Source organism: Coloeus monedula (genome assembly GCF_965178545.1).
Source record: "Coloeus monedula genome assembly, chromosome: 18".
Classification (NCBI taxonomy): Eukaryota; Metazoa; Chordata; class Aves; order Passeriformes; family Corvidae; genus Coloeus; species Coloeus monedula.
In genome coordinates this window covers 9,946,251-9,966,814 of record NC_138798.1, presented here as the reverse complement: position 1 = coordinate 9,966,814, position 20,564 = coordinate 9,946,251, and the positions used below count along the sequence as shown (strand labels likewise).

General features: G+C 41.5%; 1 protein-coding gene across 1 annotated transcript in view; it reads left to right on the top strand.

Moving 5' to 3' along the window:
* Positions 1 to 3,514: 3,514 nt before the first annotated feature.
* SPECC1L (sperm antigen with calponin homology and coiled-coil domains 1 like) overlaps positions 3,515 to 20,564 on the top strand; it is a 63,428-nt gene continuing 46,378 nt past the window's right edge. The window contains exons 1-2 of the mRNA XM_082293502.1: positions 3,515 to 3,649; positions 17,335 to 17,524. Coding sequence (XP_082149628.1) covers positions 17,372 to 17,524 — 153 coding nt within the window. The 5' untranslated portion in view covers positions 3,515 to 3,649; positions 17,335 to 17,371. The remainder of the gene's footprint in view (positions 3,650 to 17,334; positions 17,525 to 20,564) is intronic.

Below are 20,564 nucleotides of genomic sequence, written 5' to 3'. Positions count from 1 at the left end.
TGTCAGGTTCTTTTGGTCTTATTTAAATAAAAGTGAGCCAACATTACTCTGAATGTGTGAATTGCATTCAGCTGAGTTTGCTGGGGGTATGGAATTTAACACTGCTGTTTCAAAATAAAAGCTGTTTCTTGTTTTACAAGGTAAAAGCTGTATCACCTAAAATCTAGAGGTTAATACAGAGAACTAAACTAGAACAACTTTAATGTGTGGAAATAGTTTACACGGAAGGTAGAGAAATAGCTAAGCAACCCAGTCCATGTTCAGATCTGTATGAATCCTTTTGTAGGAGTTCGGCTTCAAAACCCAGCCCGTCTCAGACTTTGTCAATTTTACATTTGTGTGCAAAGCACTTGAACTGTAGTCAGTATTTGCTAAGAAATCAGCTCTGGCCTCCAGTTCTTCAAACACTGCATGAAATTAGTGGGATTTTGTAGGAATCAGTGTGGAAGCTGAATCAGTTATTTAAATCAAGTTAACATGGTGCTTTATTTAAATATTGTTTAAACTATTAATGTAATTAAAGTACATTTATGTTTGAATATAGTCCAATTTAATATAATATATATAAACCTTTCTACAATAAAAAGATACCTGCTTGAAAGCTCTCTAGCCGATTTCATTAAGTGTGGATCACAGACATTACAGGACTCCATTTCAATGGCAGAAGTAGGTAAAATGTAACTAACTGACTGCAGTGTTTAGAACTACACTGAGCATCGTGCTTACCCCTGAACTGGGTAAAGAAGGGGAAACTCAATGACTATTACTAATACTTCCGACCAGTGGTGTGGCTGTATAATATAAAATTGTTTTCCAATAGCTTCAATGTGGAATTCTTCTGCCAAATGGTTCTCCCTCTCCCAGAAAGTGAACCCTTGAAGTGCAACCACATGGAACAGCAGCCCCTGGATGAGCCTGGAAGGGATTGTGTCCTGCAGCAGGCACTCTGCCCCTGTGCACAACCACGCTCCTACCATGTCCAGCTCTCTGCTGACTGCCAGCCTGGAGCTTCTCAGCCACTTCTGCTTTTCCCTGACTGAAGGCCCCAGGTGAGCAGAGCTGCCCTGGACTGGAGGCGAGCTGTGGCGTGCAGGCCTGTGCAAAGCAGCCCGCACACACCTGCGGCGCTTGGAATGAGAGGGAGCAAACAAAACCTAAGGCTGGAGCAGCATGAGAAAGACCATGAATATAATACCCATGGATATTCTGTGCAAATTGCTCCACCTGAGCAGGTGTCTTTCCATTTTCCAGGCAGCCCTGAGGCTCGGACAGGCTGCCCTGGGGGAGCAGCTCCCCTGATGCCCTCAGGATACAGATGTCAGTGTGAGGCAGGATCAGCCATCCCTGCCTGACTCCAGAGAGACATTTGTCTGCTCTTTGTTAGAAGCCTCCAGTTATGGAGATTCTGTAATCCTCTGGGGCAATCTAACTCAGAGCGTAACCACAATGAGAAAGCTTTCCTAACAGACAGCTGAACCACTCGCACACATTACAGCACATAATACTGCAATTTTACTCATTTTTTTCAGCATCTTTTTAAGTTCCAGAACCAAGATCCAAGGCATATGCACCGTCAGCTAGCAGCTTGTTCGTTAATTCACTGAGCTGAGTGACTACTTCCTGCTGCAAAACAGAAAGCTGAGCCCTTTATGGGCTACTGTGAGAAATACATTGCACAAAACAAATGCAGTCATTTTTCACATCCTTAATACAGAAATAGTGCCACTGAAATGCCATTTTTTAGCTGATAACTTAAAACTCAGTCCAAAGGTGGAAACACAGGACAACATTTTGCTGAAGGTATCATGGATCAGAAAATCTAGCAGAATGACATTGGTCATATTGTGAAAATAAACATCAGGATTATTACTTAAGCATAAAGCAGCATTTCACTGTCAAATGAGTACACCATGTCCGTGCAGCCGTCTGCCGGGGGAATCCCCACCAGGTAGGAACAGGCAGAGTGACAGAGAAAGTGACAGGGAAGGATATCTCAGTGAGATGCCTTTGTAAGACACATAAACATTTTCCCACCATGTAAATCAAACTGTTGCAATCTCTGGCAGCATACATCCTGTCAGTTTTAAAGGCAATTCTGACGTCACAGAGATGTCATTTACTTAGATTTATAATATTAAAAATTTAACCAAAGATAATGAGGGGACTGTAAGTCATACTTGCCCTACCAGTCTGCAGCCTACAAATTCCATATTCCTGTGAATTCTGTTCTTCTGAATTCGGAAGGAATTCAAGGGAGAAGATGCAACTCAATCTTACACTTGAAATGTTTCTTTTGCTAAAACAGCTGAGTTGCTGTTGGGAGAGAAGCTTTAACCTAAACAGAGGGGAAACTTTTACAGGGATGTGTAAAATCAGCACATTTTTTTCATTACTGTATTTGTAGCACTTCCCAGCCAGTGCCTGTAAATACAAACTCTGCTATACCTCCCACCAACGCACCCACGCTGCAATTTGGGTTTATTAACTTCAGTTGCTGGTTATTCATGACAAGTCAAACATCCTGCACTGTGATGGGCTACAAAGCTGAGCTTAGTTTAGAGCGTTTGAAGGCAGCTCAGACTCTGAAAGCTTGTGTGCACATACGTTCTTGTAACCTAAGAAGACAAAGCTATTTCCTACCACAATGTGCTGGTTTTGGCAGGGGTAGAGTTAATTTTCTTCAAGGTGGCTAGTATGGGATATGTTTTGGGTTTGTGCTGAACACAGGGAAGAAAACTCTAGCCCATTTAAGCCACGACACACATTTAAACATCTACTTCTCACTCGAATGAAAAGCTGCAATTATAGATCTGGACAGTAAGGCACAGGTTTAGAAGACCCACAGCCCCCTCACTCACACTTACGTTGCCTGCCCTGCGCACACTTGGTGCCAGAGCTTAAAATATGCATGTTTATTCCCCCACCCAAAAAAATCCCACAAAATAATTGATTTTTTCACCAGCCCCAGATGCGGCCCTGGGCCGGGGCTGTTGCCGCCCTCCCGCCCTCAGACCGGCAACGAAGTTGGCGAAGGGTCTGGAGCACGAGTGTGGTGAGGAGCGGCTGAGGGAGCTGGGGGGGTTCGGCGTGGAGGAGGCTCAGGGGGGATCTGCTCCCAGGGAACAAGGGACAGGATAAGAGGAAACGGCCTCAAGCTGTGCCAGGGGAGATTCAGGTTGGACATGAGGAGTAATTTCTCCACAGAACGGGTGATCAGACATCGGAACGGGCTGCCCAGGGAGGCGATGGAGTCATCGTGCCGGAAGGTGTTTAAGGAAAGACTGGACGTGGCGCTCAGTTCACTGCCATGTTCTAGACGACACGGTGGTGTAGGATCACATGTCGGCCCCAACCACCTCAGATCTCTTTTGCTACCTAACTGATTCCAGTCCACCGCGTTTCTGGGACCCAGGTCCGGAGCGGCCCCGCCCTGACGGAGGCACCGCCCCGCGCACGCGCCACCCGTGGCCGCGCCCCGCCCTTTCCCCCTCACAGCCCCCGGGCGCGTGCGCGGTACCGCCAAGGGGCGGGGCGGAGGCGGGCGGAGGGGTCCGTGCTGTGCGCGCCCCCCCCTCCCGCCGGCCCGGCCCGCGCGGCGCCCCCGGACCCGGGGCTGCGAAGCAGCGGGAAGGAGGCGGCGGCTGCCCTGGTAAGCGCCAAGCGCCGGCGGGCACAGCCCGGCCCCGACCCCTGCCCGCCTGCCCACCCGGGGGTCGCCCGCGGCCGCGCAGGCTCCGGCAGGGCCTGTGTCCCGCGCCCTGGCCGCAGCGCCTCACGGCCGCGGGGAGCCCTGGGCTCGGCCCCTCATCACCGCCGTCCCCCGAGGGGCCGCGCTATCACCCCGCGGCGGTGACACCGCCCCGCGCCCTGCTCGGGTACCCCCGCGGCACCCTCCGCCCGCCCTGCCGCGTCCTCCCTGTCACCCACCTCGCGATGACCCTGCGGGAGCGCCGCGGGGCGCGGGGCAGGCGGTGAGGGAATGGAGCGTCCGCCGGTCCCGGCTGGCGGGGAGGCGCAGGTTGGCCCGCGTTTGCATCCCGCGGTGGAATCATTCGCTTCACGCTGCTGGCTGGTGTCTGTGAGAGGGATGGTGGGTGTGTGTGCAGCTCCCTGAGGAGAAACGCGGAGTGCCCGCGTTCAGCATCTTTCTAGCTGGGTTTTGGTGTGTTTGGGAGCACCTTTGTCTGGATTCTGGTCTCATGCTTTTCTGGAGCGCGGGTTTTCTGCCTTTTTATAGCTGAAAGAGCCTCTAAGTTCCAGTTTTGTGCCTGCAGTCTGCCATCCTGTGCCTCACAGTATTTCAGCTTCCAAGTCTGTCATGACCTGGTATTACCAGTGATGTAGGAAGGCAGGTTCCTATAGCTGGGCCAAAACCAGTCACCAGCCTGTTCTGAGAGGTTCTGTACGCTGTGTCTTCAGAGAGAAAAACACTGCAGTGCTGATACTCAGCAAACTGCACCCTTCTCTCCACAACAGCATCTCACTGTCTGTGATTGCATGAAGTGTTTGTCTGTGCTGGGGTCTGGAAAACACAGCTCTCTTGTCACAGAAAATGTGTCATGTAAGTGGTTCTGCTGGGTGAAAAAAGCTCTAAGAAGCCACGGGTTCTGTTGAAGGGCATAGTCTGTGTAAGCTCTGTTCACCCCAAAAGCAAACATAAGCTTTCTGGAGCTGCTTCCTGCTTCATTAGTGGTGTGGACTTTGGCTGCTGAAAGATAGGCAAATTAAAGCCAGTGTCTGCTTTTAACACTGTGGATCGCAATATAGTGCTGCAGTACAGTAGCTCAGAAGTACAGTTTCTTCTCCGTCTCCAGCCTAGTTGAGTGTTGTTAGGTAGTTGTTAACCAAAATGAAAAGAGAAGGTCATTGTAAATAGTCTGAGATTAAAACTGGGAAACTGAGATGGGAGTAGTCTCATGTTTCTTGTAACACTGCCACTTCACTTTCAGCTAATGGAAAAGCCAGATTCCAGGCTGGTAAACTAGGTGAAGTAAGGAAAAACCCCCTTGATTTCTCAGATGTTTTTGTGTGGCTGAGGATACTTGTCTTTTTCTTTCTTTATTGAATACAATACATAATTGGGAACAAAACATCTCAAATCTTTTTAACGTATTTTTCTATTTCTGTCAAATGAAGGGCCATCTAGTTAGAGAATGCAGCCCATATTTTCCCAATTATTTCATCTGCTCTAGCTAATTGTTGACATGTGTTTTAGTGTGATCATTGGTAAAGATCTGTCTTCTCTCTTTGCTTGTATGAGGGATTGTTTTATCAAAGTCTGATGATGGTGGAACATCACAGTGGGAAAACAGTCTGTGCAGGGATTTCCAGGTGTCATGGACTATACCTTGAGGCTCCAGGGTATTTTCCCTTTCCCTCTGTGCTCTAGGGTGGTGTGATATCAGTGGCCTTCCAGGCATCTGCCAAAGGTGTCTTCTGCAGCAGGTTGGAGCAAAAGTTTTCCTTAATGGAGAGTGTGTCCATAGTAGCAAATCAAAGACAACTTGGGTGTTAGACTGAGGTCTGGCACATGATTTCCACATCTTTGCCAGCATGGACATTGGCGTGGCTTGCTTGAGCCAGCTGGCATTTCCCTGAGCCATACCTGGACATCATTTAAAGGTGGCAAAGGCCAGGTCTAAAACTTGTTGAGTTTTAGAAGTTTCTGTCTAAGCACATGTTGGGATATTTTTATGCTGCAAAGATTTAATTGTACAAAATAAATGTGATGTACAGTCAACATTTTATATATGAATAGATATATACTTAGAAGTAACATTTTGAAGTCAAACAAATTTGTGTCGTTTTTGCTTTACTGTTGGTATGAAAGAGGAAAGTAGATTCTCAGTAGGTGGAAGCTACAGAAACTCCTTTAGAGATTTTTCACTAACGTAATTCAGAAGTTCTTTTTGGCCTTGTGATGTTGGAGCCTGTCTTGCCAACAAGGATCCAGTCCTAGAAGTGTGTAATGCTATTAATGGGACTGAATCACTATTGCTCATTGGGAAAAACAGCATAAGAAATGTCAGGCTTGTACTTCCTGGCTTAAAAAATCACCCCATTTTGTCTTATTTTCGGTCTTTATACTGAAAAAGGGAGAAAAAGCAAGTGTTGGAAGCTGATTTATGTACATAATGGTATCCTTACATGACCAGTTACAAGGAACCTATTACTTGTTTCTTTTGAGCTTATTCCAACCGAAGTGATCCGAGAAGCCACCATTTGGGGCACTTAGCAATAGTGCAGCCTGGAAGTAATCACAGGATACTATCTTTAAACATAAATAATTCATTAGTAGAGTTTTCACACGTACGTGCATGATTTTCTTTGGGAAAGAGGACTTTACTGTGAAGGTGCTACAACTTTTGGTCTTTGTCTTTGTAACTGTCTTCGGGTACTTCAGTTTTGCAAAGAACTGACACTATGTTGCAAACTAGTGGCAGAACTAGTAGCTTCCCAAATTGCAGGCAAGAGTAATACCAGAAAAAATTCTAAAGTTAGGTGAAAGGAGACTTTTTGAAAGGGTTCAATCTGCAAGGTTTCAGTACCAAAAAGAGAGGAAAAAAAGTAGAATTAGTCATTTGTTGCATATTAAATGGTTATGAAGCCACGAAGGCAAAATTTCAGAAGAGTAAATAACAAGTTTTTACTTACTTCAAGACTTGGTTTGACATTTTTGAAAGATAAATTTTGCATCAATTTTATTTTCCATCACTGTTTGCCAGAATGGAGCCAAGAGCCAAGCTAATGATTGGCTGTAACTAATTGTTACATATGCAGTTTTATTCAGGAAAAGAAACTGAGCACCTAACGTGTAGTATTTAAATAATGGTAAAAAAGAGTTAAGGTAGAGTTGAAGTACTCGAGTGATGTATTTGATTACATCAGTCTGAAAGTATTTGTATTTTTTTGATGCTAAAAACATTTGCTTGACTTTGGTCATTTAGCCAGTGTAGGATACACGTTCTTCACAGGTACATGCAGTGAGTGAGGGCTTTCTGTGGGATCTGCGTTTGGGGAGGTGGGTGGAAAGCATGACCAAGAGGCTGGCGTTCTTACCACTCCTTGAAACTTTGTGTTCTTCTTAATACATTTCTATGTATGTTATTAATTAAAAGCACACAGTGGTTTTGGCAGATGGAGCCTTCTTGAAGCTTCAGCTGCAGAATTTCCTTGCTGCATGAGGGTTGGTGCTGGAGAGGCTCCTTCAACATATTTCACTGTTCGTTGCTAGAATGTTGGCTATCTTTGTATGGACGGATCTTAAGTGACATGGGCAAGTTTATAGAAATGATCCACTAGAGCTTGACTTTCACTGTTTAGGCAGAGGATTTAAAATTTTTTTTGCTTTTTACTGAGCTGCCAGGTTATATGGAACTAAAAGTTTATTTAGCAAAATAAATTACACCGAGGGTGTGCATTTAAAGTAGCATCTGTTGTGCAGTGTCTTTTCAGACAATGGTCTTGCCTGTTTCAATATGCTCTTCCCTAAGAAGTAACCAGCAGTTTAAATAGTTAATGGCAAATATTTCCTTCAAGTCCCTAAAGGAATACAGGCTTTTCTGAAGGAAAAAAGAAAAATTAAAGCTACTTTTATAGACATGATTCCTTCCACAAATCTGAGTAACTCTGTATACTTGAAGTTTTAGTTTTGTTTTTATTTCTTTCTGTGACAAAAAAAAAGAACCTTTTTTCCTGTCATTGACAGAACCATGCAAAGCTACTTTATATGTGCACTTGCTTATATGAGATGGACAATTAGTGTCTCTTTTGAAAATGATGAAATTCATAAATACATACAGTTGCTGGTAGTTGTTGTCATCAAATTATTCTTGATTTAGGATTTGTAAATATGACATACATCCTTGAATGTGGCAGTATCATTGGATTTGACTATACTGAGAACATTTCATTGAGAATTAACATGTTAAAACAAAAACTTTGTAACACAAACTTTTCCTCCGTAACTGTTGCTGTTCTTTCTGTTTTATACAAAACTACAAGAAAGGGTTTCCTCACCCCGTAGCATGGTCATGCCTGTGACTTTGAAAAAGTTTAAAGGTGCCACCATGCTGTTCTCTGAAGGTTTTGATAGTTTGCAGGGATAGATATTACTGTAAACAGTGTAAATTCTGTTTGTGAAAACTCAGGAAAAATCGTAAAGACATTTTAAAGGGTATAGATCCAAGTGTGCACATGAAATTTCAGTCTACTTCATTTCATATTCAGAACTACATTTACTATATTAAAACCATGAAATCATACAAATACTTGTTACAAAAACTTCTTGAAAGTTTCCTGAAAGTCTTTCTAATATATACATCTGTAATAAGTAAATAGTGTCTATCTACAGAAGAAAATTAAGTCTATCAGTTATGGACATTAGTGTTGTAATATAAAGGATATTTGAAAGAGAAGAAAAATACTTCAGTATAGCCTTTTTTAATAGACTACATTTTTCTGGAGGAAAAGCTATTCTGAGGCCTTCAGTCACACATCAAAGGCTTGCCAGGAAACCTGGAGATACAGGAGCTTTTCAAAGAAATACTTTATACTTTTACAGTGGAAAGTGCACTTGGCATTCCATGGGGATATCAGCAGTTACATCAGTTAGGGATGTTGTATTGGGATTTTAGTGCTTTCCTAGGCTTTGTCCCATGTAGAATCCCGCATTGCTCCAACAACTAAACTGTCCCAGGGAACAGGAACTCCATAAACTGGCTGGTGATTCACCCTTTTCAGGAAGGCTTGGAATAAAATTTGGAAGAGGAATAGTCTTACCCTTTTCCCCTTGGGAAATAAAAAGTTGTCAGTAGATGGGAGCCTCTCCATCCTGTTGCAAGGACTTTTTTTCCATATGACTCAAATTTATGTCCTTGAGCTTCCACACCAGGGCAGGTAACTGCTCCTCCCTTAGTGATACCAGACTGTTTAGGAAGGATTTGCATGTGGCTCTGTCTCTTCTCTGTCTGCCAAGCCTGAAGGACTTTCAACTATGTAATGAGTGTGCTGTTGACAGATCTTGGAGGTGAGGGAAGATGTCGGCCTCTGCACAAATTCAAACCCATAGATAGCCAGGCTTCAGACCTCTTAGTGTCCTGTTTTGTCTTGTGTTGATTGCTTAAAAATAGCACAGGTCATTTGTGCCCTGGAATAGTGTGGCTTGGAAGGTGTTGGTGGTTTGGTGGGTGGCAGTAAGAGGTCCATTTAAAGCAGGACTGTTGCTGAATGTCCCATAGCCTGAAACTAAATTAAAACAACTTTGGGGCTACACTGTCTCTGAAAGGATGAGACTTCCTTCTTGTTCCCAGTCCCACTGCTTCCTTTTCATAGTATCTAGCAATTATGAGGTGAGTCAGATCAGTCCTGATCTGTCTGAAAGACCAACTCATCAAAAATGAGCTGTGATCTCTAGAATGAAGAGAAGGGAGAAGACCGAGGAAGGGGTGGAACTGCCTCTTTAGGTGGCAGGGTACAATTAAATTATTTTCATGACTTAACTTAAGCAATCCCAGCAGGCACTTCCCACCCTCAGCCTTAGCAGGATTGACTTGTGCATGAGGCATTCCCATTCAGGCCATTCTCTTGGTGCATCTGAGACCAGGATGGTTCTTCTAGGGTTGGGAATTCCAGAGCTGTAAGCACCTGAGGCCTGGGAAGGTCCTCAGGGGATGCATCTCTTTATGCTTCTTCTGTTCTCTGGGACTTTTTTGTTGCAATGCCTTCAAGAATGTTGTCAGACCAGGCTGGTGGTGAAGTGGACATACTGAGCACCCAGTCACCTCCCAGTTCCAGAAGTCCCGGCAACAGAAAGTCCTCAAGCTGATAATTAATCAACTGCTGGTAAGAGCAGATCTATCATCATAACTATCCTAGTATCAGGATTTGGAGTGTTTGGATTTTGCATGAACTGAAGATCTGGTGGAGTGTTTTGGATGAACATGAGACTTAGTCAAAGTTAATCATTTCTCTTACGGGTTTTACCTGTAACTCACATGTGCTGGGAGCCACTGGTCTGCCTCCTGAAATGGTCCATTGCATGTCCTTTCTCTGTCCCCCTACCTGTGATGGAACCTGGCTGCTGCCTGCCTTACTCCTCCCTAGGAACTTGATGCGGCAGAAGCCTTTGTTGCAGTTGTTGATCAGAGTTCAGCTGACAACATTTGCAGTGAACCGAAGGGAGGAGGTTACCACTGGTCACCTGCTCTAGGCAGCACTTTTGGGAACAGCTGTGCTCGAGAGAGAACATTGCAATGAAATGTTGTACACTGAGCGAGTCAGTTTGAAAGGGAAGAAAGCTGTTGTGTTGGTTGTACACTTTTTATTGTGCTATTCTACCAACTCCTCTGGTTTCAAAATTGACATAGCTGGTTTTGAAAGTGCTGCCTGGCAGTGCCAGGAGAACTTCCACGTGTGTGTTTGTCAGTAGGACTTATGGCTGTAGCAATCACAGCAATTAACAGTGTAAGCATTCCACCAGTGGACTTTGTTTGTTGTGTGAGGAATACAGTATATACTTAAGATTATAGGACACTAAATACACCTTTGTAACTGAAAGGTTATTGATTTTTGGAATAACACTTGCTTTAGAGCATGCTTGGAATAACAGGTAAGAGCACTTCCAGTTAATGGAGTTAACTGATCAAGTATCATTTTTAGTTTGGTGTGGTTTGTACTTAAAGCTGGCCAGTCCTTTGGCTGGAAAAATGAGTGTGTTAATTTTTTTATTTTCCTGGAAAGCCAAAGTGTTACTGTAGGAGTTGGCTCTGTTTTATTGCAATATTAACCTAAGGGTTTTACAGGGAAGGTTGATATTTCTGATGTTTGTTCAAGCATGTAAAATCTGACATAGAAGTGTAACCAAATTACCTATATTTTCAACACCAATGAAACAAACCCTACTTAATAGTGATGTGGATGGTGTTTTGATCTGTAGTGTGAGCAGCTGTAGTTAATGGGAATGCTGAGGGTACTGAGCCTACATAGAATATTTTTTAATTGGCTCAGTGATGGATACCAGTAAGGTATGGATTTACCTAGTCTGTTATTCTGTTTTTCAAAGCTATAATTTAAAAAAAGTCTTCTGAAGCTGCAGTCAGTGTAGAAGCTCATGCTGAGACCGAGTTATGTCAGTGCTCCCCTTCCCTGTGGAGCAGTTTCCCTGTGCTAGTTGATGAACAGTTGTTTTTTCTTTCCTTGGTAATGGTTTGAAATAGCAGTTGTTTGAAATAGGAGCTTGAAAACAAGACTACATAATTTAATTTTGTTATGAAAAGGCTTTTAGAGCACAGTTTGTGAGTTCAGGAGTTCTGTAAATGTTCCTGTCACTTGTCTGGAATGTTAAGTATTGCAACGGCTACACATCACTCGCAGCAGCTACAGCTCTGAAGTTTTCTCCAAAGAAGGAGTAGAGAAATTGAGGTGTGTAATAGGCAATTCTGGCCCAAAGCTCTGGTCTTTCCTCTCTTCTGTTTGAGAGAAGTAGCAACAGCAAATGTGGCTTGAAAATAGTGGATGGATAGCATAACTTGAATGCAGAATTCCTATTTTTTAATTCCACAACTTGTAATGGAAAACTGTAAAGGCTCTTCAGAATTTTTAAGAGAGAAAGTAACAGAAAGGTCTTTCCTGTCTAAATGACTCCCTGCAGCTGTTGTTCCGGGAGCGCAGCCCTCTGTGCTCCATCTGTATTGCACTGCAATGCACAGTTGTGTATTTTCCTTGCAGCAGAAGAACAGAGCAGACACTGCCCACACTGGCATAGGGATCCAGCCCACCTGGAGTTCCATCCTGCCTGCAGCTGTGAGGAGATGCCTTAGGAAAAAACCCAACCCCAAAGTCTTCCCTCCCACCCTGACTGCTTTCCCACCCTGCAATTAGTTTTGGCTCAGAGGGGTTTCTGAGCCCTTTGCACTCAGCTATTTAAGAGCCATTAGGAAATTTCTGTACCTTGTGCATGACCAGTCTCCCCATCCCATCACACAATATACATTAAAAATGCAGCTCACTTTTTTAAATTTAGAACCTGGCTCTAAATTTGTTTGCTGGTCCTTAGTTTTAATATTGAAATAGATCATTAACAGCCATTCCCAGTCTGCCTTCTTGATGCCATTCCAGATTTGATAGGCTCCCTGTGAGGTATCTCATGGGAGCTGTTATATACCTTTGATCTTATTTTTGCCCCTTGCTTGACCATTTTTAGATCTGTAAGAAAACTTTTTTTTGAGGTTGAGAGAAGAGCTGCACATAGCAATTAAAGTGTGGGTAGATGGGCAAAATATTGATTTTTTGAGTGTGATATTTGGGTTTTATGGTTCATTGTCTATTCCTTTCTTTAATAATTCCTGGAATTGCTTTGCTTTTTTTCCTCTTCCTTATTCCAAACACTGTACTGATAGTTTAATGAAGCTATGAATCAGAACACTGTAGTCTTGCTGAGCAATATTGATACACTGAGAGCACATTTATAGTTGAAGCTGAGGTTGCTTTTCCCCAAGAGATAGATGTGTTTGTGTTTACCGATATTTAATTTTATTTGCTGTTTCTATTGTCCAGTTAGTCTCATAAGAGTCTTTGTGATTCCATGGACTCTCCTGTTACCCTTGGTGTCTTAAATTACCTGCTAGCACCAACAAACTTTCAAGTCACTAAAACTGATGTCTTGATCTTAAGCAATAAAAGAAATGCATTATTTGCTCTGGGCTTCTGGAATCCAGTGGTTTATATATCATGTTTTTGGAATTATTGAGCAAGAGACATTGTTGCAGAGGGCTTGTGCAGCTTGCAGGCTGAAAGTTATAAATGTAGAGAGATGTGTCTCTTTCTATATAGCTTATTTCATACTCCAGATATGAGGCTTTTTGGTGTCTGTGCTGTCTTTTCTGCAGAGACTTGGGAAAGTTCTGTATCTGTGTTTTACAGGGGGTTGATGAGGCTGTATTTTATAATCTCTTCGCTTTTCTGCCTTTTGGGACTTTATAAGTGACCTGAAAATGTCATTCCCTAATTATTTGGGCAAAGTTGTCAGCCTAAATATATCAAACACAAAGAATTTGCACAGATAGAGAGTGAAAGTGTACTGACTGTATTGCTCTTAGACATGAGCAATTTCCCCTGTAACTTGGGTTATTGATTTTTCAAAAGTGCTCAGTATCCTCAGATTTGAAGGATCACTTGCTTCTACTTCTTGTGGTTTCTTAAAAGAAAATTCTAAGATTATTTATAATTTTCTTAATAATTTGCAATTTTTAGCAGGTAACACTACTTAATGGCTCTTGGTGCCTTGTATTTTCAACCAAGGGAAAAAAATACTTTTGTTGCTTGACCCTCTATTGTCTTCCAGGCACAGGAAACTATATTTTGTACTCTTGTAACTGAGCTTTACTTTTTTGACAGCAATATTAAATAATGGATGAGATTAAAATAATCACAGTAAGAAATCATACCCTCCCTGCCCTGCTTGAGTGCTCAGGGTTCTGAAGAGTAATGCTGAAAGCATTGTGTGTTGGCTGGGTGGATGTATCATATCAGTTTACAGTCAGGAGCAGAGCCATGCTATTGGGCAAAACAGTTTTAAATTATTATTTATGCAGTTGTGTTTGCAGCTGGTATAAAGTGCAGGACTGGTTTCACATGCCTCCACGGAGCAGGGAGAGCACACTCCTGAGCAAGGTTCTCCTGTTTCCTGTACTATGTGTGCTGTGGAAAGAGAGACAGCTGGGAAAGCATACAGGTTAGAGTGAATAGTTACATTTTAGTTTAGGAATGCAGTCTTTCTATCTGATATTTTGGCATTGTTTTGGCTTTTTTCCATTTTGATTAATTGATACTGTTTGTGCTATCATTAATCAAATATTTTCCAGTAATGTCTTGTGCCTGTTGATGAGTATTTTCTTTAGTAGTGGCTTTTTTTTCTCCTTCCTTTTTTTTTTTTTTGAGGATGGAAGAAGTGTATATAAAGGGAAAGGAACTCCTCAGTAATTCCTTCTTTCTCCCTTGGGCAAAATATAAACTACAGTTTTATATGCAGAATTTCTTTTTAAAACAATAGTGAAATAATATTTTAGTTCTCATTTGAATTGTTAGTGCTGTATGTTACTCTTCAGAAAGCTTTCTTTGGTTAGAGAGTGTTTCATTTCTTATTTTAAAATTAATTGTTGGGCAGAGACAAGATTATTGTTGTCCTAATACAGTTTCTTCCTAAGGAATGTAGTGGTGTTCTTTAGAAGCATAAAGGTAGTCTTTATCTGCAATACCTGCCTTTTGAGAAACTGGATGAAGTAGGGCTTTTCCTACTCCCAGTCCAACAATATTGATGTCTTCTGTTTTCAGTGCTGAAACCCCGTCTTCTTTTTCCTTCCTGGAGAAGGCAGGAGGGGAGAAATTGGTACAATGAGGACACAAATTCACTTTAGGAGTCTTAGTGAGCAGCTGCTTTTAAAACCTGTAATGCCAATTGATGTCTTGTTCTTACTTTGTGTGACCTGTTTGTATATTTTTCTCAGTTTTTAAACTAAAATGACATAAACTTCTTTCATTAGGAAAGTAACTACTTAGAGCTTAGTTTCTCTGGAATTAAAACAGGCACAGTGGTACCAAAACCTTCTTGTCCTCTATGTATCTTTAAAGTTTCTGGAAAGGTGGGTCTACCTTTGAGTTTCAGTGAGTCAAAAATAGTGGTCTTGCGTGTCAAATTTATGGTTATTTTAAAATAATGCTGTGATGAAACATGAGGATTATACTTAGCTTACCTTGCTGAGCTTCGCTTGCTTCCATCACTGTGCTTTGTAGTTGCTGTTCTTGAAGCAAATACTGTGGTGTGTTTTCAGGAACAATTCTCATGGATGAGAAACATTTGTGTTCACAGGGTCTTGTCACTGCTGACCCCCTGAGATATACTGATAACAGTATAAATGGTTTGTTCTGTGAAAGCTAACATTAGCCTGCATTTCTTTCTGATGCCATCCATCCAGTGGGTTATGTTATTGTCTTACTTGCTGTAAGAAACAGATCCAACTGTATTTACTGTGCATGCAAAGCTCATGTGTGCTGTGTCTGGCTTGGCAAGGTGTGTCAGGGCTGATGAATGTGCTCTGTAGACCTGAAAAATGTGCATTGCAAGTGGCCAGTGCTGGGTGTTTCCGTGCCAGCCAGAGCCACTGCTTTATTTACATTGCCAGGCAAGGTTGTCAGGCTTTGCCCGAATGTGTCATAGTCATATCACTGCCAGTGCCCTAACGCTCCTTGGAGCACTGGCCTTCTCTCTCTGTGAGCTGTCAAAAAGTGGTGGTTTTGATTGACTGGATTTATCGCAAGTGTATAGTTCTTCTTTGGGATAATTTTTTAAGTGCAGTGAGCTTCACTATAAACTGTGCTCTGGAAATTCATTTGGTTATTCCTCAAGCATGCTGTGGGCAATTTATTTTTATCTGTAGAACGTCAAAATACCATTCAACAGTAAAGATGCCAGTTTTACTAAAGAACTCTATCCTCTTTAGTCTTTTCAGTTTTAGTTTTCAGTTGAATAAGATCAAAAGCACAAGTAAGTGTTTGACTCATAAACATGAAAAAGGCAAGAAATAGAAGTGTGGCAACTTATATGGTAACCAGTGTTACCATCTGCTTCTGGAATCTAGTAGGCAGTTGTACCACTTTATATTATGTGTGTATAGCAAACATATTACCTTCTTGGGGCATTTCTGGTTTGGGTTTTGGTTTTCTTAGGAGACTCTCACTTCAAATTATCTCTTAGTTATTTAGTGTTCTGTGAAGGCGTTCTGATTACTAGTAGGTGGATGGCAGGACTGGTGCATTTTTGACATCATGATGATGAAAATGTAACAGCAAACTAAGTTTTCTGTGTCTGTTCATGGCAGCTTTCAGAGCTAAAGGGAATCTGGAAGCTATAAACAAATATTTTCAGTGTCTTACAATGAAGCTTCATGTTGCTTCTGTTAACAGTACTTAGGGATCTGAGGAGGCAAAACTCCTGGAGTTTTACTGACTTTTATCAAAGTCAGAATTGAAATACGCTTGTGTGCAGCTGAGGTGGTGTTCAGAAGGAAGGAGTGTTTGTAAGGGTATGGTGTTAATTTTGTTAGCTGAAATTATTTAGTACTTCTGATCACTGTGTTGTTATGTCAAATATCTGAAGCGCACAGTCATCAGTCTGCTTTTTGTGCCTTTGAAATGCTTCACTTTTTAAGAGATGGAAATGACTAGATGTGTTTCATGTTTCTAATCAGCTGTGAGATATTGGGCTCAGCTACACCTGATCACTTACTTCCACCTGGAGTCTGTAAGACTGAAAGTGGAATGGAGATGTTGTCCTCTTAATCTTCCATCCCATGACATCTGACTCAAGTGTGATGAAGAAAACAGCTGTCAACTCTCACTCTTACAGGAGGAGAGCATCCTGATGTGTCTGGTCTTTCTGGTAGCCCATGCTTCAAGTCACAGCTGTTCTGTGGCTGTTCTCCTGTTAGCCTATGCTTCCTTGGAATTAGCAGTTGTTGTGATACCTGCAGTTTTTGGGTCTGCTGTGGCTGCTCCTGGTATGGATAAAGTCAGCTTTGTTTTCTGAACTTTCATCTGTGCTTGTGGGTGGAATGGCAGTGCTGGCAGTTCTCTGCTGTTGGAGACAGCAGGCTGAGCCAAGCTGCAGGAGTATCCTCACTGTGGGCCATGGAACCCAGTGAGCTACTTCTGGTTTCTTCTTGGAGATAATCCTTGTAATCACACGACTTATGTTAAATTTTGTAAAATTCCATGTGTTTATTATTGTGATTTTTAATAATAAATGGTTTGAGGGAATCTGAATTTTTCAACTTCTTTGGATTTTTTGTAGAGTAAGTTTTTTCCTGCAGCTGCCGTTTTTCTCTCAGTACTGTAGTTACCGAGCTGGTGGTAATGTTTTCTCAAATCCAGTGTTGCTGGTAGTTAGGCTGTTGCCTGAATACTCCCACAATGTTTTCCTTCCCACAGTCAGAAATAAAGGACGTTGCTCCCTAATAAGCCTTTCTTTTGCTGGCTAACGAGTGAACTCAGCAACATGGGTCACTTATAAAATATCCTCTGTTCAATGCCATTTGTGGAACGAGAACTATAAAAAAAGATTATAATTTGGAGTGGAGCTCTAGGAAGTGCTTAGTCCTTAGCAAAAATCCCCTTTAAAAAAAGGCAAAAACCATTGGTCAGTCACATGCATTTTGTTTGGCTCTAATTTGTGGTCTTTTCTGCTCTTCTGGATTTCTGATCTTTAATAGAACATTATAAAAAAAGACATTGCTTTTCATCTGTGTTTTATATTTAAAGTCTCTTTCTTTCTGCTTGTAGATTTGTTTGTAAATGCATCATAAACAGACAGCCCAGAATGAAGAAAGCAAACAGGAGTGTTGGCTCAGTGCCCAAAGTGCCTGGAGTAAATAAAGCTCAAACAAGTGAAAAAGCCAAACCAGAAAGCGGCTCCTCAGTGTCTGCAGTAACAAAACTCTCCAAAACCGGGACATCGGCATCTCTTTTGAAGGTAATAACCGGTAGAACATTCTGATTATTTGTATTTTTTACAATAAAGCTTTAAAAAGAGTAGAATTTCAAGGCTTGTCTGTAATGCAGCTTAGACTAGAGGTTGCATGGGTAGCTGGAGGGAATCTGGGTAGTTACAGAGCACTGGGCAGGGTGACAGGATCTTGTGTGTCATTCATGCTGTACTTCTCATACTGCAAGATGAGATGGAGAGCAATGTGCTGTGAAGGACTTGGCTGTTCTGCAAAAGGAGAAGAGTGGAAGTTGTGTTCTGACCAATGTTATTTGTGTGATGTTATGCTTGAATGGTGTCAGTGACTAATAGGATTTGATTAGAGTTATTTACTAATTCTGAAAAAAGAACTAATGAAGTATCTAACATCAGAACTTCTTTATATCAGTGATCCATGTCGGGTCAGTGCAGCTGAATTCTTCTGGCTGTTTTGGCCTTTGCTATGTGTTGAAGTACTGCTTGAGCTGAATTTTCACAAGTTGGTTCTTGCTCCCAGAACAAGTTCAAAGGTAGAGGTTTTCTCTTACAGGGCAGTATATGTAGGAGCATATGGTTTCCAACAAACAGACATACTGAGGTGTGCTGGTGTGGAGTTTTCACCTGCGAGCAACCACGTCTGGGTTGGGTGGATGGAATGATCCTGCCTGGTCTGCCTCCTTTTCCTGGCATGGAGATGTGGCTGGATCCAGCTCCTTTTGCTCTCTGCAGCCCAGTGTGCAGTGCTGTGCTGCTGCTGCCCTGGAGCAAATGAACAGAGCAAGGAACAGGGGACCTGGGACCTGAACCACTGTCACTGACATACAGGAAGCCACACAGGCCATTTAAGTAACTGGCAAATAAAGACCTAAAATTAAAGAAGTGTAAGGGTTGAGGTCTCTCTGTAATAGCTCAGTAGGATTACTGAAGTCAAAAGGTGTGTTCCATTTCATTTCCTTTTCTTTTATGGAAGAATGGTTAATATTTTTGGTGATGAACTTGCAAGCCAGGTTTCAGGGAGGTTTTCTCCCAGTGCCCCTCCTTTCTTCCGTCACCCAATGCATCTTGCAGTTTTTCTTAGCTTTAAATATTCTTTTGATGCTTGTTGACACTACTTACTTTATATTCCTAGAAACCTCTCAAAGCAACTAAAGTCCTTTGTAGTTTACTTATCAAGTTTCTTATGTCATACCTCTCAGGGAGATAAAGGAGGAGGATGATCTAACACTGAACAAATTTGACCTGGTATGCTTTCACAATTTTACTTATATTAGTAACACTTCTGGCTGTGTTTGGGTGTGGGATTAGAATTCATGACGACTTATGTTTGAGGCACAATGAAAGTTCTCTCTTGATTACTAAGGCTTATCTCAGGTTTATGTTACAGCCAGGCTTACTCATACAGTTGGATGTCTTTTACTTGTTATGGTGGTGTTGTGCCAACTGTGTGACTTAATGATAGTGATGAATCTTCTTTGAGTGTTCTGTACTTATATAACAAAGTTAGTTGTTTGTGGGGGTTTTTTATTTACTGTTACTGACAAATCACGTAATTACTGGCTTGAAAGAAGTATCAATAAAAGTTGCATTTAAAAATTTTTTTTAGTATAATTTTATATTTGATACTGTTGATGAAACATTTGGCACATTGTTTTCCTCACAGAGGTTGTAATGTATTCTCTTAGAGTTGATGAATTGGTGTGTGTTCTGAATTTCATTTAATGTTCTTTGACAAAAAACAAACACTGGCATTAAATAACTTCATTGCAATGCTTACTGATTTATTCAGTCCTTTGAGTTGGATATTGAATGAAAGGCCCCTATTAAAGAGTAGAAATACAGTACTATAACAATCTTGGTTCAGTCAGAAATAATGTTGCAAAACTGAAAATTATTTTGTAATTATAGTATCCTCCTCATGATATAACTATAGGCCAGTGTTCAGCTTTGGGTGGGCTTCTTTGACTGCATTGTTCCATACATTTGTCCTTTTTTGTGGAGTTTTCAAAGTGTGTGGACAATGAGCACAGGAAGAAACTTTGAGACCCACTCTTCAGTACAGCTGAGCCTGCCCCGGGGTTGGTTTGTCTGGCTGCTTCTGAATGCGCTTGGTCGGTTCCTTCTCTGTAGTTTTTGTCTCCCACTTTGCCCAGGACTTGTGTAAATGTTCAGGACCCCACACACATTATTATTATAGAAGTTTAACTGCCAGCCACTTTTAGTTTTTAATCTGTCAAAAAATACAAATAATGTGTTCTTATTTTTAAGATCATTATTTTTTGACTTCTTCAGCTAATGAGCTTGTGATCCTGCTAACACTTCCAACTGCAATTAGACAGCAGCTGTAGTTCAGACGAACTGCAAAATCCAGTGTCCCTGAAAAGCCAGGACTTGGAGACCAATATTTGAATATTAAAAATTAGAGTGTGTTTTCATCATTCATGTGTCTAGGCTTCTATTCTGTTTGCAAAATGCAGTAACTTAATTACAGATTGTTGTGAAGTCTGATGTTTGAAAAACTCTAATGCAGCACAGCAATCATCAAAGAACATCTGAGGTAGGAATAATTATATATATATAAAGGGATTTGAATGAGATGCAGTAAATAGGATGTACCTGTTGAGAAACTAAGATGAAATTAATTGCATAGGTCATTATTCAAGTTTCGTTGCACTGAAAGAAAGTTGTGAGAGGAAAACAGAATGTGAACTGTATAATTATAAAGTGGCTTTTTATACAGAAAATCAAAATAGGTCTGGATGAACATTTCTAATTATGATATTTTCTGATTTTTCATATTCTAATGTAGGAGTTTTAATGCCAAGCAAGATGGAACAGTTCTCAGTAAATGGGAAAAAGTTGTTTAATAAATATACACCATTGCTTTTGCTTCGATTAAAAAGATATGCTACAAAAATACTTTGATTTTAAAAGTTCTGAATGGTTGCCATTGTGGGCCATTAAGAAGAGAGCTGCTGGTTTGTAATTTTTCCAAAGCTTTGCTAAATAGTTTTCTTTGCCAAGAGTATAATGTTACAGCTTTGAGAAACTG